We start from the raw sequence: 27,997 nt of genomic DNA, 5'->3' as shown, positions 1-27,997 counted from the left end.
TATGTGCTTGTTTCTTTCAACTATTTTTAGTAGGACTGTCGGCAAAGAAAACAATCCATAAATTAGCCGCACAGTCTTATGAGCTGCTTATAGTCTGTTTTTTTAATGAGTTCTAGACTTTATACATGAAAAATGATTGATCAATTAAAATTGACATTTTTGTTCCTCCGTATCCTGAAAGTTTGAACCAGGAAGTGATTTAACGACATTATTTTCATGGTTATCCACGGGAAACGAGGTCTGCGCTTCGCTCCGACGGCGAGGAAGTCGTCGGCCGGCCGTGTCGGAGGATGACGAGACGAGTGTGTGTTGTGTGTTTCCAGCAAGTTCCGCCTGTCCTACTACCCTCACCGCCTGGGCCGCTTCAAGGAGCTGCTGCAGGCGGCCTTCCAGGGCCAAGTGGAGCACCAGGTCTACGGAGACTTCCTGGCCTACGTCCCCGGTCAGACCAAAGCGCCCTGCTACTTTGTCCATGTTTGCAAGAAGAAGGCCTGAAACCGGTTCCGGACCAGTCCCCCAAATTGTCTTTAATTCCATAATTGGGATGGCATTTTTATTTTCATGACTTTTAGAGTAATATATGGGAAGACCTCAGCAAATATGTCTCTAAACACGGATTAGTGCTTTCAACTGAAGACAAGAATCCTATTTCTTTTAGCACGGTGGCATTTGGTCTTTGCAGTCACTTTGCAAAGTTGTCTGGGAAGTTCTTGCGGTGTTCCACAGGGTCGGACTCTATCAAGGCTAAAAGGGGTCTAAAGCCGTTTAAGTCCAAATGCTCAAACCTTGGTGATTGTTTACCTCCTAATCCTCTGACTTCAGTTAATGATACATCATTTCTTATCTTTCTTTGCACTTCACTTGATCCTAAAGCAGAAGATGCTGATGAATGCCTTATATAAGACCGAGCTAACATACATGAGAGGCTTGGACGCCCACCAGCTGCGTTGAACGTTGAGCCTGAGTCACGTGATCCTCCTCAAACATGCTGTCGACCAAAGATGTTTTCATTCAGCCTGTACTTTGCACATTGCACAATGATTGAAGGGTGAAATGAATAAAACGCTGGATGGACACCGAGGGGTGTGTGACGCAATAATCCCACATCCTCACGTCCGATGGTGCTGCGGACTTCGCGGTATGTTCAAATGTTCTGCTGGTGCTACCTGTTTTTGTTTTGTTCTCTACCAAAAGTGCACTGACCTGCTCTGGTTGTCCACATTTCCATGAACATTTCACACAGTCTTATGTTCTTCTAATGTCTGTTGGATTTTTAACTGTAGCTTGGAAATTAATTAAAGATGACATACTTTGTTTTCATTTGGTGGTTTTTTTTTAGTTCTAGGATGGAACCACAGTACAAACATACATGTACATATACATTCACTGTACAAACATACATGTACATATACATTCACTGTACAAACATACATGTACATATACATTCACTGTACAAACATACATATACACATTCTTGTACATATACATTCACTGTACAAACATACATATACACTCACTGTACAAACATAGATATACACATACATGTACATATACATTCACTGTACAAACATACACATACTGTACATATACATTCACTGTACAAACATACATGTACATATACATTCACTGTACAAACATACATATACACATAAATGTACATATACATTCACTGTACAAACATACATATACACATACTGTACATATACATTCACTGTACAAACATACATATACATGTACATATACATTCACTGTACAAACATACATATACACATACTGTACATATACATTCACTGTACAAACATACACATACTGTACATATACATTCACTGTACAAACATGCATATACACATACATGTACATATACATTCACTGTACAAACATACACATACTGTACATATACATTCACTGTACAAACATACATATATACATACTGTACATATACATGGCCTCCATGTCAACAAATAAAGTAAGTTTCTTACAAGTAGCATTATCACTGGATGACGAGGAATAGCAAAACATGCTTCACTACACACCGTAGGACAGGGGTGGGCAATTAATTTTTACCGGGGGCCGCATGAGCTACCCGAGCACTGCTGGAGGGCCACATCGACAATATTTCAATTAAATTTTGCTCAATATTATTTTTGATATATACCGTAAGATAAATAATAATAATAATAATAGTAATACTTCAACATAGTGTGTGTAACAGCATTCCATGACTAATATATATAAATTAACATTAATAATAAATGACAGTAAAATAAGCACACATATGACTGAGGAGTCATAGTGTAACTTTGTGTGGTGTTTGAGTTGTCCGACTTTTTGTGTGGCCATAAACGCACCAGTGGTTTAGTGCTATGCGTGTTGGTGACAGATGACAAGTTGGTTTTGGCCTGGTTTGTACGGCAGAAAATGACTAGTTTTTCCAGATAGAAGTGTTTTACTCATGTTTTTGGTGTGGTTATGTCCGAATATAAACAGTTTTGTTCAATAAAGTGATCGATATAATTCCTGTCCTCGAAGCATCTCGATAGACGTTACAATAATTGAACGGTGTTCAATTGAAGGGTGTTGACGAACACCGTTAGGGCCGCTTGTTGTCACTGTCACTCAAAGTTGCATTGCAAAATTACATAGAATAAATATGTTTATTTTGTTTAGAATTCAGATGGGATTTCATTTGGTGCGCGACATATACTTGCTGCGCGCAGCAGACGCTTGAGCAGTGCGCAATTGCGCAGGCACGCACCTTAGGTGAGGGGACGTTGCTTTGCAGTTCATGTCTTGTTGGAAACACGCCATTCCTCATCAACTTTTCTCTTTTTGGCGTCTCGGGTGTAAACCGTGCATCACTTGTCGCTGTGCACCTTCACTCACAGGTTACACACGGACACACGCCCATAAATAATACTTTTCAAAATAAAAGCAGCACAGTTGTATTGCGCGCACGACATAGATGTTTTTTCAACTTTATTTTGTAATTGCAGTTGTTCACATTCACTCACAATCATGCACACGCATACGTCCACACGGAAGTAATACAAATAACGATTTTCAAAACAAAAGCAGCACCGTTGTATTGCACACTCGACATAGATACTTTTTAAAATTTATTTTGTAATTTATAATTGGCCTCACGCGGGCCGGACAGGGACGCACAAAGGGCCGGATGTGGCCCGCGGGCCGCAGAATGCCCAGGTCTGCCGTAGGAGGATACAATAGCTCGCCGGCGTCACCGCTAACAAAAGCTAGCGTGCCTGACTCTAAACAAATGTCATGGCTGGATCTACACCTGGCATCTAGTCGATACTACTATGATTATATCGATATTAAAATCTTTTTTCCTTTTAAAAAAAAATTCATATTATGTTTATAAATTCAGTAAATACGTCCCTGGACACATGAGGACTTTGCATAGGACCAATGTATGATCCTGTAACTACTTGGTATCGCATCGATACCTAAATGTGTGGTATCATCCAAAACTAATGTCAAGTATCAAAGAAGAGAAGAATAAGTGATTATTACATTTGAACAGAAGTGTAGATAGAACATGTTAAAACAGAAAATAAGCAGATATTAACAGTAAATGAACAAGTAGATGAATAATCAATTTTTTACAGTCTGTCCCTCATAATGTGTACAAAATAATAGGTGTATAAATGACACAATATGTTACTGCATAGACTAATTAGGAGTCTTTGTTTGTTTACTTACTACTAAAAGACAAGTTGTCTAGTATGTTCACTATTTTATTTAAGGACTAAATTACAATAATAAACGTATGTTTCATGTACACTAACATTTGTTGTTACATTAAAGACAATAATGACATCTTTGTGGTCCCCTTTATTTAGAAAAGTATCAAAATACATTTTGGTGCCGGTACCAACATATTGGTATCGGGACAACACTAATATATATATACATATAGGACGATATCATATCACATAATAACCTGTTAATGAGTCCTTTAAGCGCTCTAAAGTGAACACGCACGCCGTCATGACCACACTTTGACACGACAATGAATGAGTGACGTCATCAAGGTTCGCCATTCGATGCCGGGCACGTCAAAGCCCGTCCAAAAAGCGTCATAAAATGGAACGCAATGACAACAGTCACCGGTCGTTGAGTCACCGATGTCCATCCATTCATTTTCCTACCGCTTGTCCCTTTCGGTACCGCTGTTAATTGCGAAAGCAACGATGACTGGTGGGCGTATGTAGCAGCGTACGCAAGTAGGTAGGTTAATTATTATCGTTATTATTATTATTTTTTTTTTTTTAATTTTTTTAACAATAATAATGTTATCATTCAATAGTTATTATTGTTAATAATAATAATAATATTATTATTATTATTAACAGGCTGTTAGCCAATGACTTTGGCTGGGGGGCGGGACTTCCGGGGGCGAGATAGGGAAGTGACGTTGATTACAGGAAGAAAAGCGTTCGAATTTCGTTTGTTTGGGGTTTTTTGTGCGGTTTTAACGCATTTTGTCCATTAAAGACAAGACCAGCCGTGAAGTTGTAGGAGCTTACATTGCTGGAATGTTACAAGATTGACAAAAATATTGTCTTCATTCGCCTAAAATCTTTCTATGTTTCGGAGAGAACTTATATCGATCCTGTCACCATATTGACCCAATATGTGTATTGTTTCTCGGATACTTGAACATTATTTGTATTTCACGTACTATAACCATGTTTTAAATACTGTTAAATACATTTTAAAATATACGTATTTTACCTATATATGTATATATATATCCCCAACTTTCCAGAAACTGCGCATGCGCTGATTTTTTTTTGTTTACTCCCGTTGTCATAGCTACCGGAGTAGCGGCTCAACATGGCGGTGAGTGCTTGTTTTCTAATTTGTCCATAGCACATTTGGACATTTATTTCCATTAAAAACGTAATTTTGTTATGGTTCTGATTCTGCAGTAAGTCAAATAATAATAATAATATGTTGTTTGTCCCGTGTGCAGGCTAAAGGAACAACAGTAAAAGATGCACTGGCCAAATGGGTATATATAATAATATAATATATAAAATAGTACATATTTATAAATCTGCTGAATGCAACTTGTGTGTCTGCGTCCAGGAGGAGAAGACCGGGGAGAAGTGCGCTGAGGCCACGGTGGTCAAGTTGTACAATCAGATCCCCCCCATCGAGAAGCTGGACAACACTCTCAACAAAATACCCAAATGCGAGTGAGTCCATTTCCAGCAGATGTTTATCATCACACCTTTTTCAATTTAGGGAAACAAAGCGGACCTTGGTCCGTTGTAGCTATTTCCACAACACTCGGGGTTCTCTTGATGAATTAGTCACGTTATGTAAAGGCGTTTGATACATAACGTTATTAAAAAGTTTTCATTGTGTATTTTACAGAAATAAAATAGAAGGTTTCGTGTCAAAACATTCACACAATAAACGACACAGCAAACATTGCACACAATTAACCCTAAGTTGCAGCGTTTTTGCCATATAGTGGTCAAATTTAGCGCTACATGTATTAAACACGTATTAAACGCCTATAAATAACGCTACTAAATAATGTTCATTGTGTATTTTACATAAATAAAATAGAAGGTTTCGTGTCAAAACATTCACACAATAAACGACACAGCAAACATTGCACACAATTAACCCTAAGGTGCAGCGTTTTTGCCATATAGTGGACAAATTTAGCGCTACATGTATTAAACACGTATTAAACGCCTATAAATAACGCTACTAAATAATGTTCATTGTGTATTTTACATAAATAAAATAGAAGGTTTCGTGTCAAAACATTCACACAATAAACGACACAGCAAACATTGCACACAATTAACCCTAAGGTGCAGCGTTTTTGCCATATAGTGGTCAAATTTAACGCTACATGTATTAAACACATATTAAAGCCTTTACATAACATTACTACATTACTTGTGTGTTTAAAATAAATAAAATAGGTTTTGTGTTAATACATTCACACAATAAACTACAGATGTTTACGCATATCCACAGCAAACATTGCACACAATAAAACCTAAGGTGCAGCGTTAGCACTACATATATTAAACATGTATTAAACGCCTTTACATAATGTTACTAAATAGTGTCCATTGTGTACTTTACATCAATAAGATAGAAGGTTTCGTGTTAATACATTCACACAATAAACTACAGACGTTTAGGAATATCCACAGCAAACATTGCACACAATTAGACCTAAGGTGCAGCATTGTTGCCATATGGTGGTCAAATTTAGCACTACATGTATTAAACAAGTATTAAACGCCTTTACATAACATTACTAAATAAAGTTAATTGTGTATTTTACATAAATAAAATAGAAGGTTTCGTGTCAAAACATTCACACGATAAACAACACAGCAAACATTGCACACAATTTAACCTAAGGTGCAGCGTTGTTGCCATATAGTGGTCAAATCTAGCGCTACATGTATTAAACACGTATTAAACGCCTTTACATAACATTACTAAATAGTGTCCATTGTGTGTTTTACATCAATAAAATAGGTTTCGTGTTAATACATTCACACAATAAACTACAGACGTTTACGCATATCCACAGCAAACATTGCACACAATTAAACCTAAGGTGCAGCGTTGTTGCCATATAGTGGTCAAATCTAGCGCTACATGTATTAAACACGTATTAAACGCCTTTACATAACGCTACTAAATAATGTTCATTGTGTATTTTACATAAATAAGATAGAAGGTTTTGTGTCAAAACATTCACACAAACGACACAGCAAACATTGCACACAATTAACCCTAAGGTGCAGCGTTTTTGCCATATAGTGGTCAAATTTAACGCTACATGTATTAAACACAAATTAAACACCTTTACATAACATTACTAAATAGTGTCCATTGTGTGTTTTACATCAATAAAATAGAAGGTTTCGTGTCAAAACATTCACACAATAAACGACACAGCAAACATTGCACACAATTAAACCTAAGGTGCAGCGTTGTTGCCATATAGTGGTCAAATTTTACGCTACATGTATTAAACGCCTTTACATAACATCACTAAATAGTGTTTATTGTGTATTTTACATCAATAAAATAGGTTTAGTGTTAATACATTCACACAATAAACTACAGATGTTTACGCATATCCACATGGTCATCTCATGAGTTACTAATTAGTTACTATGCTAATCTAATGAGTTACTATGGTCATCCAATTAGTTACTATGGTCATCTAATTAGTTACTATGGTCATTTAATTAATTACTATGGTCATCTAATTAGTTATTATGGTCATCTAATTAGTTACTAATTAGTTACTATGGTCATCTAATTAGTTATTATGGTCATCTAATTAGTTACTAATTAGTTACTATGGTCATCTAATTAGTTACTATGGTCATCTAATTAATTACTATGGTCATATGTTGTCAATATTCAGTGTTTTATCCTTTATAGGAAAATCTCAATGGCCATGTATTAGTTAGTATATGGTATCTACAGCTCAATGGCCATGTATTAGTTAGTATATGGTATCTACAGCTCAATGGTCATGTATTAGTTAGTATATGGTATCTACAGCTCAATGGCCATGTATTAGTTAGTATATGGTATCTACAGCTCAATGGCCATGTATTAGTCAGTATATGGTATTTACAGCTCAATGGCCATGTATTAGTTAGTATATGGTATCTACAGTTCAATGGCCATGTATTAGTTAGTATATGGTATCTACAGCTCAATGGCCATGTATTAGTTAGTATATGGTATCTACAGCTCAATGGCCATGTATTAGTTAGTATATGGTATCTACAGCTCAATGGCCATGTATTAGTTAGTATGTGGTATCTACAGCTCAATGGCCATGTATTAGTCAGTATGTGGTATCTACAGCTCAATGGCCATGTATTAGTTAGTATATGGTATCTACAGCTCAATGGCCATGTATTAGTTAGTATATGGTATCTACAGCTCAATGGCCATGTATTAGTTAGTATATGGTATCTACAGCTCAATGGCCATGTATTAGTCAGTATGTGGTATCTACAGCTCAATGGCCATGTATTAGTTAGTATATGGTATCTACAGCTCAATGGCCATGTATTAGTTAGTATATGGTATCTACAGCTCAATGGCCATGTATTAGTTAGTATATGGTATCTACAGCTCAATGGCCATGTATTAGTTAGTACATGGTATCTACAGCTCAATGGCCATGTATTAGTTAGTACATGGTATCTACAGCTCAATGGCCATGTATTAGTTAGTATATGGTATCTACAGCTCAATGGCCATGTATTAGTTAGTATATGGTATCTACAGCTCAATGGCCATGTATTAGTTAGTATATGGTATCTACAGCTCAATGGCCATGTATTAGTTAGTATATGGTATCTACAGCTCAATGGCCATGTATTAGTTAGTATATGGTATCTACAGCTCAATGGCCATGTATTAGTCAGTATGTGGTATCTACAGCTCAATGGCCATGTATTAGTCAGTATGTGGTATCTACAGCTCAATGGCCATGTATTAGTTAGTATATGGTATCTACAGCTCAATGGCCATGTATTAGTTAGTATATGGTATCTACAGCTCAATGGCCATGTATTAGTTAGTATATGGTATCTACAGCTCAATGGCCATGTATTAGTTAGTACATGGTATCTACAGCTCAATGGCCATGTATTAGTTAGTACATGGTATCTACAGCTCAATGGCCATGTATTAGTTAGTATATGGTATCTACAGCTCAATGGCCATGTATTAGTTAGTATATGGTATCTATAGCTCAATGGCCATGTATTAGTTAGTATATGGTATCTACAGCTCAATGGCCATGTATTAGTTAGTATATGGTATCTACAGCTCAATGGCCATGTATTAGTTAGTATATGGTATCTACAGCTCAATGGCCATGTATTAGTTAGTATATGGTATCTACAGCTCAATGGCCATGTATTAGTTAGTATATGGTATCTACAGCTCAATGGCCATGTATTAGTTAGTATATGGTATCTACAGCTCAATGGCCATGTATTAGTCAGTATGTGGTATCTACAGCTCAATGGCCATGTATTAGTTAGTATATGGTATCTACAGCTCAATGGCCATGTATTAGTTAGTATGTGGTATCTACAGCTCAATGGCCATGTATTAGTTAGTATATGGTATCTACAGCTCAATGGCCATGTATTAGTTAGTACATGGTATCTACAGCTCAATGGCCATGTATTAGTTAGTATATGGTATCTACAGTTCAATGGCCATGTATTAGTTAGTATATGGTATCTACAGTTCAATGGCCATGTATTAGTTAGTATATGGTATCTATAGCTCAATGGCCATGTATTAGTTAGTATATGGTATCTACAGCTCAATGGCCATGTATTAGTCAGTATGTGGTATCTACAGCTCAATGGCCATGTATTAGTTAGTATATGGTATCTACAGCTCAATGGCCATGTATTAGTTAGTATGTGGTATCTACAGCTCAATGGCCATGTATTAGTTAGTATGTGGTATCTACAGCTCAATGGCCATGTATTAGTCAGTATGTGGTATCTACAGCTCAATGGCCATGTATTAGTTAGTATATGGTATCTACAGCTCAATGGCCATGTATTAGTTAGTATATGGTATCTACAGCTCAATGGCCATGTATTAGTTAGTATGTGGTATCTACAGCTCAATGGCCATGTATTAGTTAGTATATGGTATCTACAGCTCAATGGCCATGTATTAGTTAGTACATGGTATCTACAGCTCAATGGCCATGTATTAGTTAGTATATGGTATCTACAGTTCAATGGCCATGTATTAGTTAGTATATGGTATCTATAGCTCAATGGCCATGTATTAGTTAGTATATGGTATCTACAGCTCAATGGCCATGTATTAGTCAGTATGTGGTATCTACAGCTCAATGGCCATGTATTAGTTAGTATATGGTATCTACAGCTCAATGGCCATGTATTAGTTAGTATGTGGTATCTACAGCTCAATGGCCATGTATTAGTTAGTATGTGGTATCTACAGCTCAATGGCCATGTATTAGTTAGTATATGGTATCTACAGCTCAATGGCCATGTATTAGTTAGTATGTGGTATCTACAGCTCAATGGCCATGTATTAGTTAGTATGTGGTATCTACAGCTCAATGGCCATGTATTAGTTAGTATATGGTATCTACAGCTCAATGGCCATGTATTAGTTAGTATATGGTATCTACAGCTCAATGGCCATGTATTAGTTAGTATATGGTATCTACAGCTCAATGGCCATGTATTAGTTAGTATATGGTATCTACAGCTCAATGGCCATGTATTAGTTAGTATATGGTATCTACCGCTCAATGGCCATGTATTAGTTAGTATATGGTATCTACCGCTCAATGGCCATGTATTAGTTAGTATGTGGTATCTACAGCTCATGCCTGCTGTATCCTTGACAGAAAGCTGTGTTTGTCCACCAACTGCATCGACAAAATCACCAACCTGGGAGAACTGAGTAAGTTGTTGACCAAAAAGACATTCATCCACACATTTTACGTGTAATGTTGTTTCCTTTCACCCACTTCCAGAAAACCTGAGAGTTTTGTCATTAGGGAGAAATAACATCAAGGCCTTCACCGGCCTGGTGAGTACGTCCACCTGGAAGGACGTCAACACTTGTTGTTGATTATGTGGTGCTGAAGTTGTGGAGTTGTTCAGGATGCAGTTGGAGGCACGTTGGAAGAGTTGTGGATCTCCTACAACCTCATCGAGAAGATGAAGGGAGTTCACCTGATGAAGAAACTTCGCGTTCTCTACATGTCCAACAACCTGGTGAAAGATTGGGGTGAGAAAGAGTTCTTTTCTCAACACAGCACGAAGCACCGGTTTAGCCGGACAGCGGAGAAGATCATGGGCGATACTGCAATGCTGCTATTGATCCCATACCAAGTAGAAACAGTATAGTACGATACAGTGCATCCAGAAAGTCTATACAGCGCTTAAAATGTCACACATTTTCTTACAGCCTTTTTCCAAAATACATTTTTGTCCTCAAAATTCTACACACAATAGCCATAATGACAATGTGAACAGGTTTTTGTTTTTTTCTAAGACATTTCTGCAAATGTATTAAAAATAAAAATGGGCAATACTGCCATGATGCTATTGATCCCATACCTAGTAGAAACATTATAGGGCCAGTATCGGCCATGCTCACGTCGATCTTGAATGATTTCAACATCAATTATTTTGTTCTTTTCTATTTATTTGTGGATGGTAATCAAAATAAAACACACGATAACGGTTTGAGGCAAACAAACATATTTGTAAACAATACAAGTACGATACAGTGCATCCAGAAAGTCTATACAGCGCTTAAAATGTCACACATTTTCTTACAGCCTTTTTCCAAAAATAATTTTTGTCCTCAAAATTCTACACACAATACCCATAATGACAATGTGAACAGTTTTTGTTTTTTTTAAAGACATTTTTGCAAATGTATTAAAAATAAAAAACAGATCATGGGCAATACTGCCATGATGCTATTGATACCATACCTAGTAGAAACATAGGGCCAGTATCGGCCATGCTCACGTCGATCTTAAATTATTTCAACACCAATTATTTTGTTCTTTTCTATTTATTTGTGGATTGTAATCAAAATAAAACACACGATAACGGTTTGAGGCAAACAAACATATTTACTATACATCAAACTTATTTGTAAACAATGTGCATCCAGAAAGTCTATACAGCGCTTAAAATGTCGCATTTTCTTACAGCCTTATTGCAAAATGTATTTTTGTCCTCAAAATTCTACACACAATACCCATAATGACAATGTGAACAGTTTTTTTTTTTTTTTTCTAAGACATTTCTGCAAATGTATTAAAAATAAAAATGGGCAATACAAGTTTAATCTCATGCCGAGTAGAAGCCGTATAGGGCCAGTATCGGCCATGCTCACGACAATCTTAAATGATTTCAACATCAATTATTTGGTTCTTTTCTATTTATTTGTGGATGGTAATCAAAATAAAGACAAACAAACACATTTGTAAACAATACAAGTACGATACAGTGCATCCAGAAAGTCTATACAGCGCTTAAAATGTCACACATTTTCTTACAGCCTTATTGCAAAATTTATTTTTGTCCTCAAAATTCTACACACAATAGCCATAATGACAATGTGAACAGTTTTTTGTTTTTTTCTAAGACATTTCTGCAAATGTTTTAAAAATAAAAATGGGCAATACTGCCATGATGCTATTGATCCCATACCAAGTAGAAACATTATAGGGCCAGTATCGCCCATGCTCACGTCAATCTTAAATGATTTCAACATCAATTATTTGGTTATTTTCTATTTATTTGTGGATTGTAATCAAAATAAAACACACGATAACAGTTTGAGGCAAACAAACATATTTGTAAACAATACAAGTACGATACAGTGCATCCAGAAAGTCTATACAGCGCTTAAAATGTCACACATTTTCTTACAGCCTTATTCCAAAAATAATTTTTGTCCTCAAAATTCTACACACAATACCCATAATGACAATGTGAACAGTTTTTGTTTTTTTTAAAGACATTTTTGCAAATTTATTAAAAATAAAAAACAGATCATGGGCAATACTGCCATGATGCTATTGATCCCATACCTAGTAGAAACATTATAGGGCCAGTATCGCCCATGCTCACGTCAATCTTAAATGATTTCAACATCAATTATTTGGTTATTTTCTATTTATTTGTGGATTGTAATCAAAATAAAAAAAACGATAACAGTTTGAGGCAAACAAACATATTTGTAAACAATACAAGTACGATACAGTGCATCCAGAAAGTCTATACAGTCTTACAGCCTTATTCCAAAAATAATTTTTGTCCTCAAAATTCTACACACATTACCCATAATGACAATGTGAACAGTTTTTTGGGAGTTTTTTTGAAGACATTTTTGCAAACGTGTTAAAAATAAAAATGGGCAATACTGCCATGATGCTATTGATCCCATACCAAGTAGAAACGGTATAGGGCCGGTATCACCCATAAGATCAATTGTTTTGTTCTTTTCTATTTATTTGTGGATTGTAATCAAAACAAAACACACGATAACGGTTTGAGGCAAACAAACATATTTGTCAGGTTTGTCTGACTTTATTTCATGTCACCGCTCTTATTTTGTCTTTATTTCCTGCTTGTATCCCTGGGTGCTTTCCCCCCTCAGCTGTGGCTGATTGGCACTTGGCCACACCTGGTGTCAATCAGCCAGCGACTATTTAGTCCTGCTTTGCCCTCCAGTCAGGGCTGGAGTATTGTCGTTATGATTGTCAATGTCATTTATACTTGTCGTTGTAGCCAGGGGCGTCACTAGCTTTTAAGGACAGGGGGGGCTTAGCCCCCAGGAGATGCACAGGATGCGAGCGAACGTAGCGCACGAGCACAAAACTTCACAAACGGCTAATAAAGACTTAGAAATTATTCATTGTTATTATTATTATTATTTTAAAAAATGCACGGGACGAAATGAAATGCTCCCCGGGACGATGGCTTTTAACTATTTTTTTTCTTTTTCTGTATTTATTCATTTTACATTTTATATTAAATGTCTTGGTTTTTCCTCCCTCTGATAATCCTATGAAATGTTTAACAAGCATAATAATAATAATACAACAGCTATTAATGTAACAATACAATAAAACAAATATACTTAATGATGTTTTTTTTCATTATTTTAACAATAGGCTAATGTATATTACTTTATATAGATTCTACCAGAGTGATGTGGGCATTTTTCTATATGAACAAGTCCAAGGACCGCAAGCAAGGTCGCAGAAAAAATGCGGACTGGATTTTGAGTGATGTGGGCATTTTCTATATGAACAAGTGGAATGGATTGGATAGCGACGCACTAAAGGGGCTCTCTACCTTACGCTATGAAGTGAGGGGAAACTGAGTGAATAATGACAGGTTATATGATTATTTATTTAAACCCATATTCGGGCCACTTTATAATGAATATGTCGGCATGTATTTGTAAAAAAAAAAAAAGAAAAAAAAAAAAAGAATATAATACCAAATTATTTAGGGGGGCTTAAGAATATTTTAGGGGGGCTTGAGACCCCCTAAAATAGGCCTAACAACGCCAATGGTTGTAGCTGTGTCTACTTCTGTTCACTCTGCTCATGTCATAGTTCATCTTGCCACGTGAGTTTTGTTTATTCGTGTCAGTGTTTTTGTTTCTTGTCCATAGTTTAGCCTTTGTGCTAGTTTTTGTTCATAGCCAAGTTTGTTCTCCGCCTTGTGCGCGCTTTTTGTTTGTACCCTTTTGTTTTTTTCTTGTTATAGAGTTAAATTAAATCATGTTCTCCTGCACCAAGCCTGCCGTCTCTGCATCTTGGGGTTCGTCATCCTCCACCCTGTGACAATATTTACTATACATCAAACGTATTTGTAAACAATACGAGTATGATGCAGTGCATCCAGAAAGTGTATACTAAATTTCACACATTTTGTTACTTTTGTGCAAAATAACTATGATCTGCAAAAATGACTATTGGCTCGCCAGTGTGCAATGACTGATTCCCTGAGTTTGTCAACAATAAACAACACAACAGCAAAAGAGAACTGAAAATATCAACCATCATGTTAGTATTGATCCGATACTAACACTGTTTGGATCAGTCATCCAGCCCACTGTACAGTTTGGGGTTTTTTCCACACTTCCTGAGAACATTTCATGTAAAAAATTGCTGTTTTGCAGGAGAGTTTTCCAAGCTGGCTGACCTGCCATGTCTGGTAGACCTGTTGTTTGTGGGGAACCCTCTGGAAGAGAAGAACACCGCTGAAGGGACGTGGGTCGACGAAGCTACCAAAAGGTTACCCGGTCTGAAAAAACTGGATGGTAGGAATTTCAGCATCATTATGTTGTGATTAGAGATGTCCGATAATATTGGCAGGCCGATATTATCGGCCGATAAATGCGTTAAAATGTAATATCGGAAATTATCGGTATCGTTTTTTTTATTATCGGTATCGTTTTTTTTTTGTTTTTTTTTATTTATTGATTTTTTTACACTCATTCACACAAAAGGGTTGTTTCTTTCTGTTATTAATATTCTGGTTCCTACATTATACATCAATATATATCAATACAGTCTGCAAGGGATACAGTCCGTAAGCACACATGATTGTGCGTGCTGCTGCTCCACTAATAGTACTAACCTTTAACAGTTCATTTTACTCATTTTCATTAATTACTAGTTTCAATGTAACTGTTTTTATATTGTTTTACTTTCTTTTTTATTCAAGAAAATGTTTTTAATTTATTTATCTTATTTTATTTTATTAATCTTTTTTTTTAAAGTACCTTATCTTCACCATACCTGGTTGTCCAAATTAGGCATAATTATGTGTTAATTCCACGACTGCATATATCGGTTGATATCGGTATCGGTAATTAAAGAGTTGGACAATATCGGAATATCGGATATCGGCAAAAAGCCATTATCGGACATCCCTAGTTGTGATATGTAAATGGTATATACCGGTACTTTGCCATACTAATGAATCATATTCGGTACTCTCCCGCCTCTAAAAAGTACCGGTTCCCGTGGCATAGCTGGTTTACGAGCAGAGGAGCATGTTGGGCAGCGCACACACACAGAGTACTTACAAGCAGACACAGTGTGTAGACAGAAAAGGGAGAATGGACGCATTTTGGTGTTAAAAGTAAAGATAAAGGTGAAGTTATAACACTGAAACACCCTCAGGAAGAGCTGCTTTAAGACATGGCTAGCTAGCTAGCAGCTAACATCCATCAGCTACTTCTAAATCAATGATCCTTGTCTCCATGGCGACAAATAAAGTAAGTTTCTTACAAGTAGCATTATCACTGGAGGACGAGGAATAGCTAAACATGCTTCACTACACACCGTAGGAGGATACAATAGCTCACCGGCGTCACAATGTAAACAAAGGCCATGGGTGGATCTACACCTGACATCCACTGTAATGATACCAAGTACAAGAGCGTATCTAGTCGATTACATCGATATTTTTTATCGTCACAAAATCTTAAAATTCATATAATGTTTATAAAGTCAGTAAATACGTCCCTGGACGACCAATGATGAGCAATGTATGATCTTGTACCTACTTGGTATCGGATTGATACCTAAATGTGCGGTATCATCTAAAACTAATGTAAAGTATCAAACAAGAGAAGAATAAGTGATTATTACATTTGAACAGAAGTGTAGATAGAACATGTTCAAACAGAAAATAAGCAGATATTAACAGTAAATGAACAAGTAGATTAATAATACATTTTTACAGTTTGTCCCTCATAATGTGTACAAAATAATAGGTGTATAAATGACACAATATGTTACTGCATAGACTAATTAGGAGTCTTTGTTTGTTTACTTACTACTAAAAGACAAGTTGTCTAGTATGTTCAACATTTTATTTAAGGACTAAATGACAATAATAAACATATGTTTCATGTACACTAACATTTGTTGTTACAATAAAGACAATAATCACCTTTTATTTCTGATCCCCTTTATTTAGATCAGCTCAAATGATATTTATAGCACTTAAACCCGTTGAAGAGCAGACATACATTGTACGGGGTTACAGAACAGGATGTGGCGATAGGTCGCCACATACGGCGCCCCAAAAAAGGTGAGAAAAGGTGGACGAGGGGGAAAAAAGTGGATCTCAGACTGGGCTCCTGTGGGGGGAGGGCACAGACTCGGGCCGAGAAAAAAAACGTGTTGACATAGAAACCACAAGACTTGCAACAAGAAGGGAGGGGGCGCTGCTCCGTAGGCCGTCGTTATGTGTCATCGTGATAACACAGCCGGTCAGTCCAACTAAAGTCAACCAACCAACAACAGGCGTGTCCACGAGAGACAGGGAAGGAGTTTGTTCCGCCTTCACTGCACTGTCCTCAAGGGAAATCTTCCAAGGGACAGCCTTGCCGGGTCGCTTACAGCCAGGGAAACAATACAATCCAGATTAGAATGCCTATTTCTGCTCCTCAAATCAGAGGTGTGGACTCGAGTCACATGACTTGGACTCGAGTCATGAATTTGATGACTTTGGACTGGACTTGACAAAATGTAAAGAGACTTGCAACTGGACTTAGACTTTAACATCAATGACTTGTGACTTCACTTGGACTTGAGCCTTTTGACTTGACATGACTTGCTACTTTCCTCAAAACCCAAAGCTTAAAAAGTTATTTGGGAGCGCTCCGTATCTTTCATTTTGTACGTGTCTGTCTGTCTATCAGCGTGTGTGCTGCGTGTCAGCTGGTGTGCTGTCAGTACAACAGCCAATCAAATTAGTTATACGTTGTTTTCATCACACAGCTCTCAGCCAATCAAATTGCAGGACAACCACCGAACATGAGTTGTCAAACAATGTGGCAGAGAGAAACAATTATGCCAAAGTTGGTTTCGTTCGGGTATAAAAACTAAGACTTGGTCAACAAAAAACGAATTGCCGTATGCAAATCACGCAGTTGGAATATTACAGACGGAGACGCAACAACTTCCAACTTTGTTCGACATTTGAAGTTGCACAAAGAAGGGTAAGTTTTGAATGTAAGATAACGTTTATTGGCTAAGTAAAATGACTTTTATTTGCTGTGTAGTTAAATAAGTGAGGCTGTAAACTCACTGCTAACGTTATAACCATAGACATCTTATAAGTAGACGCAGCATCGAGCGCTACTGCCTACTGGCGCAGACGAGACGCGGAGCCGCCATCTTGGAGTGGTGATCCGCTCCACTCAGTGCAATTCATTTGTCAGGAGCAATGAACTGTCAGCAAATTTAATTCATTTTACCTCACTGAATACCACTGATTTTCACGCGTTTTTTTGTCATACGTGTAGCTATGATAACGGACACATGTTTTATTATTCATAGTTTGCTTAACAGTAATAGAATATTCTTATATGCTATAAGTGACCAGACGTCCGAGATCAAAACTGGGAATATAATACCAGAGAAGGGGGAAAAAACGGTAAGCTATTTTTAAATTGCAGAAACAATATGATTAGGTTATATATACATGCTACATAAACAATGTATGAATACATTAGATATCTATATATCTTATAGACTGTATCTCTGTTGCTGCAGCAGCAGAGAGTTTATTCTGTCTTGACACTTTGTATTGATATTTTTATTACATTCTTCCCTTAAATGATCATGTTTACAGTGATTGTTTTATATGTATTTTTTATGTATGTCGCTTTGGTTAAAAGCGTCTGCCAAATACTTCAACATATATAAACACCTGAAAGTCTTTATATCAGCTAAAACCACCAATCTGTTTCACTGGATTCAGAATAAAACCAAATTCTGTCTCATCCAACAATGTTAGTATTTGAATATTGTTACTTGAAGACTTATTCCTGGTTACAATTATACTGTTAAGAAAGTATTGTCTTATATTTTGCCTAAAATGAGAATGCATCATAATCAGGGGCGGCTGGTGAATTTTGTTTTAGGTGGGGCTGAAAGTTTGTAAAGCAAACCCCTGTAGGGGCGTCATCCTCCCCCAGAAGATTTATTTGTGATTTTCACATACAAATATTGAAGATCTTTGCTCCTTCTCAACTCTGTGCTAATATTATTTTCATAAAATACAACCAATAGTATGTTAATGTTTGTTTTTGCAAATGTGTTTATTCTGTAAAGGAATGAGTTAAATGTTTAAAATTGTTTAAACTATTAAAATGACTGGATAATAGTGCTATTATGAATTGCAATGTCAGCACTATTTTTTTTCCTGCAATTTCAAATGCACTTGTTTTAATAAATAAATACAACGTTTTAAAAGCATACACAATCTGTGTAAAAATATTAGTCTGTGGTTAAAAGGACTTGAAAGGACTCGAAACTCAAAATGCAGGACTTGGGACTCGACTTGAGACTTTCCAGTCTTGACTTTGGACTTGACTCGGGACTTGCCTGTCTTGACTCGGGACTTGACTCGAGACTTGAGGGCAAAGACTTGAGACTTACTTGTGACTTGCAAAGCAATGACTTGGTCCCACCTCTGCCTCAAATGCATTATACTTCGCTATGCAGAGTAGACGGTGTCGCCAAGATGTTGTCAAGTTTGCGATTTAGTCCAAAATTACAAAACTGAGTGGCCGGAGCACTGTCCGCATCCCCCGGTAATTTTTTTTGCAGGGTACTTTTGAACGGCTGCCGGCGTCTTCCGGTTTGTCGATAGACCGGAGCAACGCTTACCCCATTCAGCAGATGTCCTGTTATCATGGTTCCAGATAGGTAGATTGATTGATTGATTGAGACTTTTATTAGTAGGTTGCACAGTGAAGTACATATTCCGTACAATTGACCACTAAATGGTAACACCCGAATAAGTTTTTCAACTTGTTTAAGTCGGGGTCCACTTAAATTGATTCATGATACAGATATATACTATCATATATACTATCATCATAATACAGTCATCACACAAGATAATCACATTGAATTATTTACATTATTTACAATCAGGGGTGTGGGGGGGGGGTGGATATGGACCTCAAGTAGTGGACATAGAGAGAGAGAGAGAGAGAGAGAGAGAGAGAGAGAGAGAGAGAGAGAGAGAGAGAGATCAGAAGGCATAAGAAAAAGAATCTGCATTTGATTGTTTACATTTGATTATTAGCAATCCGGGGAGGGTGTTAGTTTAGGGTTGTAGCTGCCTGGAGGTGAACTTTTATAGCGGTTTTGAAGGAGGATAGAGATGCCCTTTCTTTTATACCTGTTGGGAGCGCATTCCACATTGATGTGGCATAGAAAGAGAATGAGTTAAGACCTTTGTTAGTTCGGAATCTGGGTTTAACGTGGTTAGTGGAGCACCCCCTGGTGTTGTGGTTATGGCGGTCATTTACGTTAAGGAAGTAGTTTGACATGTACTTCGGTATCAGGGAGGTGTAGCGGATTTTATAGACTAGGCTCAGTGCAAGTTGTTTAACTCTGTCCTCCACCTTGAGCCAGCCCACTTTAGAGAAGTGGGTAGGAGTGAGGTGGGATCTGGGGTGGAGGTCTAGAAGTAACCTGACTAGCTTGTTCTGAGATGTTTGGAGTTTAGATTTGAGGGTTTTGGAGGTGCTAGGGTACCAGGAGGTGCATGCGTAATCGAAAAAGGGTTGAACGAGAGTTCCCGCCAGAATCCTCAAGGTGCTTTTGTTGACCAGAGAGGAAATTCTGTAGAGAAATCTCGTTCGTTGGTTAACCTTTTTGATTACCTTGGTTGCCATTTTATCACAGGAAAGGTTAGCCTCTAGAATGGAACCTAGGTAGGTGACCTCATCTTTCCTGGTGATTACACTGTCACCCACTTTTATGGTGAAGTGATTGACTCTCTTAAGTTTGATGTGGGACCCAAACAGGATGGATTCTGTTTTACCCAAGTGGATGGATAGCTTGTTGTCAGCGAGCCAGGTGCAGGTTCTACAGAGCTCAGCACTGAGGATTTTCTCCACCTGTGACTTGTCCTTGCCGGATACCAGCAGGGCAGAGTCATCCGCAAACAAAAACAATTCACAGTCACATGCCGATGACATGTCGTTTATGTATATTAGGAACAGTAAAGGTCCCAATATACTGCCTTGGGGGACTCCACAGCTCACCGAGAGGGGGGGGGACACGGTGCCGTTCACCTCTACCACCTGCTCCCTCCCCTCCAAGTAAGACTGCATCCAGCTCCAAGAGGTTTTGTTAAATCCGATTGCTCAGATAACTTCAACGTCCCGGACTAAAAGGGTCGCCAGGCACCCCTTCTCCCAAGAGTCCGTCAAGTGTCCAGCAACAACCAATCTGACAGGACAAGCAGGTTCCCCCGAACCTGAATTCTTGTCAATTTTGTTGGGAGGCTATTTGATCAATTCCATTGTTTCAGGTGCAAACACTGATGTCTATTAAACAAGACAAGAAGCAAGGAATTAAAGAGAGAATTCAATTTAGCTCAATGAGGAGAAATGGGTAGACACTGTACAGTTGAACAGTGTCTCAGATTGTACGCGCTCTTTTATTTGGACTTTCCCTGATTACATGGCAACAGCTGCTTCTAAGGGACGGGGGTCGAAAACAGCCATCGCCTTTGATTACAAACAGTTCAAAGAAAAGGTCGTAAAAGAGTTCAAAGAAGAGGTCCCTGGAGGGGAGTCAGGTCCTGCTTCCTCTTCGCTTTGTAGACCTCGGGTCAAGACAATATATTTCTGTTGATTACAATACATTAAAGAAACAGAACACCTTCATGTTGCTTCCTATCCTACACTGGAGTTTTACAAGCCTTTTGCTTGGTAGGATCAAAGACAGCTTTTGTCTTTTCGTGGGTAACTCATTGAAACACAAAGTTTTGTGATAACTTCGATACAATTATTCTAACAGAAATGATGTCTTGTTGTGGTCTGTCCAGGCACTCCGGTCATCAAACAAGTCGGGGATGAAGACGAAGACGGCTGAGAGGCTTTAAGACTGCAATGCAGCAGAACTACCAACCTTTAAATCCACGCAAGATTAAATACTGTATCCACTTAGTATCGGACTGATACCAACGCCTGCTGCTGTTTGTGAGACTAGAACCACCTTCCAGAATGATATTTTAAAAAAGAAAAAATGTTGATTTGACATTGAAATTTGGTCATTGTCTAAGCAATATTCTACAACACAAATACAACATTGAAACAACATGCTTTTATGTAACTTAGGGTCAACATTTTGTTCCACCTCAATCATAGTTTACTGCGACAATTATCACGAATACATTAGTTAATGAGCCAGAATACACTTACCAGACTGAGGGTAGCTTAATGGTTAAGACTGCTACATTTTGCTCAGTAAAGTTCAATAGAGGTGGAACAAAAGACTGTTAAAATCTTGTCACGACAAGAATCAGGATAGCTCAATGGTTAAGTCTGCTGCCTCTCACGCAGTACTAATGCATAAAAAAGCCTTTTTCAGATATGTGCATACAAGCTATAGCTATTTGGCTGTTCTAGTTTTTATTTGTATTTATTTCTTTATTATCTTTTTTATTTATTTGATTTTTTTGTTAATACACTTTAGCACTTTGAGATTGTTTACTCAATATAAAGTGCTTTTTTACAAAAAATATCTATTATTATTAATGGGTTCAAATCCATAACTTGGAAGATTTTGTTTTTTGTTTCGCCTCGATCATAGTTGACTGTTTACATTTGTATATGAGCGAAAACCAAAACTTAACGGGACCCAGGATAGCTCAATTTGAACATTACATGGGAGAGGTGACACAGTCACAATATATGTCACCTTGAAGGCTCCAGACAGTTTTGTAAATTACACGTCAACACAACCGGGATTCAAACCCAGCACCCTTCAATCTGAGTCAACAGTCTTAACCACTGGGCCACCCTGGGTCTTGTGGAAAGAAAAAAATGTTTCATACACAAAGGTAATCGAGGACTCCTTGCTCAGTAAAGTATGATGAGGTAGAACAAAATACCATCAACCAGCGTGGGGTTTGAACCCAGTACCTCTCATTCCGAGTCAGCAGTCTTAACCACTGAGCTATACTTGGTGTTGTGAGGAGTAGATTTCTTTCCATACACAAATGTTATCTACGACCGCTGGCTCACTAAGTATGATTTAGTAAGACAGGTTCTCAATTAAATATGTCATTGGGGCCCGAAATCTCACCTCAAGAAGACCAAGGATAGCTGAGTGGTTAAAGCAGCTGGCTCCCAATCAAAGGGTTCTGGGTTCAAATCCCAGTCAGGTGGATGGGCTTGCCAAGCCAAAGTATGCAGGAGTGGGGACAATGTGGGGGTGTATCACCTCACCCACACAGAGTAAAGCTAAGTGGTAGCTGGTTCATTAACTTCTAGTTAAAAAGGTAAGTATGGGTAATAATAATAGCAAAAGTCCAGGGTAACCTCGGGGGTTAGCTCCTCCTGTGTGCCCAGGCTAAAGTTGCTAAGTGGACCAGCAGTCATTCCTAGGCTGGGATGGGCGGGACTAGGAAGATGTATAATTAATCATTGTGAGTGTCGACCAATCAGCTCTCCTGCTCTGACTAATTGCAATTAAACATGAAACAATTCTAATTGGATAATAAATCAACCAAATAGAAAAAACATCATTGGGGAAAAAATGGAGTAAATAAAACTAGTGGAATAATTTAATTTAATTCAAAGATAATTGTATTGATCATTAATTATTATGATCATTAATTATACCATTTTTGTTTTTTATTATCTAAACTTTTTTTAATCTCAATTGCAATTAGACATGTTTTTATTCATCTTATTTTTTATTATCCAATTATTTCTATTTTTTTATTATCTCAATTGCAGTTTTTTTTTATTGTATTATCTCAATTGCAATTAATCAGACCAGGAGCTCCCATCAAGATCTTTGATTTGTGTTTTGTAACATGTATTTTAATACAGCAGAGTGCTCCTGTCAAAGAAACGATCTTTTGTATCTTTGATTTTTCCACATTTAAGTGCTCCCGTCAAGCACGATCTTTGATTTGTGTTTTGTAACATGTATTTTAATACAGCAGAGTGCTCCTGTCACATAAAGGATCTTTGATTTTTCCACATTTAAGTGCTCCCGTCAAGCACGATCTTTGATTTGTGTTTTGTATATTTTAATACAGCAGAGTGCTCCTGTCACATAAAGGATCTTTGATTTTTCCACATTTAAGTGCTCCCGTCAAGCACGATCTTTGATTTGTGTTTTGTATATTTTAATACAGCACAGTGCTCCTGTCACATAAAGGATCTTTGATTTTTCCGCATTTAAGTGCTCCCGTCAAGCACGATCTTTGATTTGTGTTTTGTAAATTTTAATACAGCAGAGAGCTCCTGTCACATAAAGGATCTTTGATTTTTCCACATTTAAGTGCTCCCGTCAAGCACGATCTTTGATTTGTGTTTTGTAAATTTTAATACAGCAGAGAGCTCCTGTCACATAAAGGATCTTTGATTTTTCCACATTTAAGTGCTCCCGTCAAGCACAATCTTTGATTTGTGTTTTGTAAATTTTAATACAGCAGAGTGCTCCTGTCACATAAAGGATCTTTGATTTTTCCACATTTCAGTGCTCCCGTCAAGCACGATCTTTGATTTGTGTTTTGTAAATTTTAATACAGCAGAGTGCTCCTGTCACATAAAGGATCTTTGATTTTTCCACATTTAAGTGCTCCCGTCAAGCACGATCTTTGATTTGTGTTTTGTAACATGTATTTTAAAACAGCAGAGTGCTCCTGTCACATAAAGGATCTTTGATTTTTCCACATTTAAGTGCTCCCGTCAAGCACGATCTTTGATTTGTGTTTTGTAACATGTATTTTAATACAGCAGAGTGCTCCTGTCAAAGAAAGGATCTTTGATTTTTCCGCATTTAAGTGCTCCCGTCAAGCACGATCTTTGATTTGTGTTTTGTAACATGTATTTTAAAACAGCAGAGTGCTCCTGTCACATAAAGGATCTTTGATTTTTCCACATTTAAGTGCTCCCGTCAAGCACGATCTTTGATTTGTGTTTTGTAACATGTATTTTAATACAGCAGAGCGCTCCTGTCACATAAAGGATCTTTGATTTTTCCACATTTAAGTGCTCCCGTCAAGCACGATCTTTGATTTGTGTTTTGTAAATTTTAATACAGCAGAGAGCTCCTGTCACATAAAGGATCTTTGATTTTTCCACATTTAAGTGCTCCCGTCAAGCACAATCTTTGATTTGTGTTTTGTAAATTTTAATACAGCAGAGTGCTCCTGTCACATAAAGGATCTTTGATTTTTCCACATTTAAGTGCTCCCGTCAAGCACAATCTTTGATTTGTGTTTTGTAAATTTTAATACAGCAGAGTGCTCCTGTCACATAAAGGATCTTTGATTTTTCCACATTTAAGTGCTCCCGTCAAGCACGATCTTTGATTTGTGTTTTGTATATTTTAATACAGCAGAGTGCTCCTGTCACATAAAGGATCTTTGAAAAAATACATGTTACAAAACACAAATCAAAGATCGTGCTTGACGTGAGCACTTAAATGTGGAAAAATCAAAGATCCTTTATGTGACAGGAGCTCTCTGCTGTATTAAAATTTAAAAAACACAAATCAAAGATCGTGCTTGACGGGAGCACTTAAATGTGGAAAAATCAAAGATCCTTTATGTGACAGGAGCACTGTGCTGTATTAAAATTTAAAAAACACAAATCAAAGATCGTGCTTGACGGGAGCACTTAAATGTGGAAAAATCAAAGATCCTTATGTGACAGGAGCACTGTGCTGTATTAAAATATACAAAACACAAATCAAAGATCGTGCTTGACGGGAGCACTTAAATGTGGAAAAATCAAAGATCCTTATGTGACAGGAGCACTCTGCTGTATTAAAATTTACAAAACACAAATCAAAGATCGTGCTTGACGGGAGCACTTAAATGTGGAAAAATCAAAGATCCTTTATGTGACAGGAGCTCTCTGCTGTATTAAAATTTACAAAACACAAATCAAAGATCGTGCTTGACGGGAGCACTTAAATGTGGAAAAATCAAAGATCCTTTATGTGACAGGAGCTCTCTGCTGTATTAAAATATACAAAACACAAATCAAAGATCGTGCTTGACGGGAGCACTTAAATGTGGAAAAATCAAAGATCCTTATGTGACAGGAGCACTGTGCTGTATTAAAATATACAAAACACAAATCAAAGATCGTGCTTGACGGGAGCACTTAAATGTGGAAAAATCAAAGATCCTTATGTGACAGGAGCACTCTGCTGTATTAAAATTTACAAAACACAAATCAAAGATCGTGCTTGACGGGAGCACTTAAATGTGGAAAAATCAAAGATACAAAAGATTGTTTCTTTGACAGGAGCACTCTGCTGTATTAAAATACATGTTACAAAACACAAATCAAAGATCTTGATGGGAGCTCCTGGTCTGATTAATTGCAATTGAGATAATACAATTAAAAAAAAACTGCAATTGAGATAATAAAAAAATAGAAATAATTGGATAATAAAAAAATAAGATGAATAAAAACATGTCTAATTGCAATTGAGATTTAAAAAAAAGTTTAGATAATAAAAAACAAAAATGGTATAATTAATGATCTTAATAATTAATGATCAATACAATTATCTTTGAATTAAATTAAATTATTCCACTAGTTTTATTTCTTCCATTTTTTCCCCAATGATGTTTTTTCTATTTGGTTGATTTATTATCCAATTAGAATTGTTTCATGTTTAATTGCAATTAGTCAGAGCAGGAGAGCTGATTGGTCGACACTCACAATGATTAATTATACATCTTCCTAGTCCCGCCCATCCCAGCCTAGGAATGACTGCTGGTCCACTTAGCAACTTTAGCCTTTAGCCAGGTTACCCTGGACTTTTGCTATTATTATTACCCATACTTACCTTTTTAACTAGAAGTTAATGAACCAGCTACCACTTAGCTTTACTCTGTGTGGGTGAGGTGATACACCCCCACATTGTCCCCACTCCTGCATACTTTGGCTTGGCAAGCCCATCCACCTGACCGGGATTTGAACCCAGAACCCTTTGATTGGGAGCTAGCTGTTTAACCACTCAGCTATTCTTGGACTTCTTTATTCCAGATTTGGGGCCCCAATGACATTTATAATTGAGAACCTTTAAACTATCTTACAAAAGATTTCTTCCTCTGACTAGATCTTTACTAGCTTCAGAGTGACCTGACTGGGATTTGAACCCAGAACCCTTTGATTGGGAGCTAGCTGCTTTAACCACTCAGCTATCTTTGGTCTTCTTGAGCTGAGATTTCGGGCCCCAATGACATATTTAATTGAGAACCTGTCTTACTAAATCACAATAATAGTGAAACAAACACCAACTCCCTACTGGGATTCGAACCCAGTACCCTTGCTTGGGGGCCAACAGAGTTAACCACTCAGCTATCCCAGGCCTTACACAACTACATTCCAGGCCCTAATGACAAATATAATGGAGGACCCGTCTTAGTAAACTACCATGGAGGTGAACCAAAACGCTTCTCTGAACCCTTTGATGATATTACGGAGCGTAGATGGTGAAATCCCTAAATTCCTTGCAATAGCTGCTTGAGAAAGGTTTTTCTTAAACTGTTCAACAATTTGCTCAGGCATTTGTTGACAAAGTGGTGACCCTCGCCCCATCCTTGTTTGTGAATGACTGAGCATTTCATGGAATCTACTTTTATACCCAATCATGGCACCCACCTGTTCCCAATTAGCCTGCACACCTGTGGGATGTTCCAAATAAGTCTTTGACGAGCATTCCTCCACTTTGGGTTGACAATTACATGTTAACCCAACCGGGATTCGAACCCAGCACCCTTCAATCTGAGTCAAAAGTCTTAACCACTGGGCTATCCGGGGTCTTGGGGAGAGGTGATTTTTTTCTCATACACAAAGGTAATCGAGGATTCCTGACTCAGTAAAGTATGATGAGGTAGAACAAAATACCATCAACCAGAGTGGGGTTTGAACCCAGTACCTTTGATTTGGAGTCAGCAGTCTTAACCACTGAGCTATACTTGGCCTCTGAACGGGCCGATTTCTTTACATACACAAATGTTATCTACGACCCCTAGCTCAGTAAAGTATGATGAGGTAGAACAAAATACCATCAACCAGAGTGGGGTTTGAACCCAGTACCTTTCATTCCGAGTCAACAGTCTTTACCACTGAGCTATCCTCAGTATTGCGAAGCTAACATTTTGTTCCATACACGAATGTAACCGAGGATTCCTGACTCAGTAAAGTATGATGAGGTAGAACAAAATACCATCAACCAGAGTGGGGTTTGAACCCAGTACCTCTCATTCCGAGTCAACAGTCTTCACCACTGGGCTATCCTCAGTGCTGCAAAGCTAAGATTTTGTTCCATACACAAATGTAATCGAGGACCCCTGGCTCACTAAAGTTTAAT

General features: G+C 37.5%; 2 protein-coding genes across 6 annotated transcripts in view; both read left to right on the top strand.

Annotated features, from left to right (window-relative positions):
- Positions 1-1,320, top strand: part of gnmt (glycine N-methyltransferase) — a 34,450-nt gene extending 33,130 nt beyond the window's left edge. Inside the window, exon 6 of the mRNA XM_062033771.1 lies at positions 324-1,320. Within this exon, the coding sequence (XP_061889755.1) occupies positions 324-495 (172 nt within the window). The 3' untranslated portion in view covers positions 496-1,320. The remainder of the gene's footprint in view (positions 1-323) is intronic.
- Positions 1,321-4,160: 2,840 nt separating this feature from the next.
- Positions 4,161-23,359, top strand: dnal1 (dynein, axonemal, light chain 1). 5 transcript variants are annotated; one of them, XM_062034709.1, is made up of 9 exons: positions 4,161-4,251; positions 4,840-4,866; positions 5,000-5,038; positions 5,116-5,225; positions 10,460-10,515; positions 10,589-10,644; positions 10,719-10,845; positions 14,776-14,916; positions 21,468-23,359. In XM_062034709.1, exons 2-9 carry the CDS (start codon positions 4,861-4,863, stop codon positions 21,512-21,514), a joined length of 582 nt encoding a protein of 193 aa, XP_061890693.1. In that variant the 5' UTR covers positions 4,161-4,251; positions 4,840-4,860; the 3' UTR covers positions 21,515-23,359. The 5 variants fall into 5 exon arrangements, with proteins under 5 accessions (XP_061890693.1, XP_061890695.1, XP_061890692.1 ...); XM_062034711.1 differs by having other exon boundaries at positions 4,170-4,247; XM_062034710.1 differs by lacking the exon at positions 4,161-4,251 and adding an exon at positions 4,482-4,538.
- Positions 23,360-27,997: the final 4,638 nt, after the last annotated feature.

The sequence above is a fragment of the Entelurus aequoreus genome, linkage group LG23, assembly GCF_033978785.1.
Source record: "Entelurus aequoreus isolate RoL-2023_Sb linkage group LG23, RoL_Eaeq_v1.1, whole genome shotgun sequence".
In the NCBI taxonomy this organism is placed as follows: domain Eukaryota; kingdom Metazoa; phylum Chordata; class Actinopteri; order Syngnathiformes; family Syngnathidae; genus Entelurus; species Entelurus aequoreus.
Note: the sequence above shows the minus strand (reverse complement) of the source record. Positions and strands in the feature narration are given on the sequence as shown.

Coding starts and splice junctions, on each gene's coding strand:
- dnal1 (XM_062034709.1), top strand. Junction 5,226..10,459: donor AACAAAATACCCAAATGCGA/GTGAGTCCATTT, acceptor TATCCTTGACAG/AAAGCTGTGTTTGTCCACCA. Junction 10,645..10,718: donor TCAAGGCCTTCACCGGCCTG/GTGAGTACGTCC, acceptor GGAGTTGTTCAG/GATGCAGTTGGAGGCACGTT.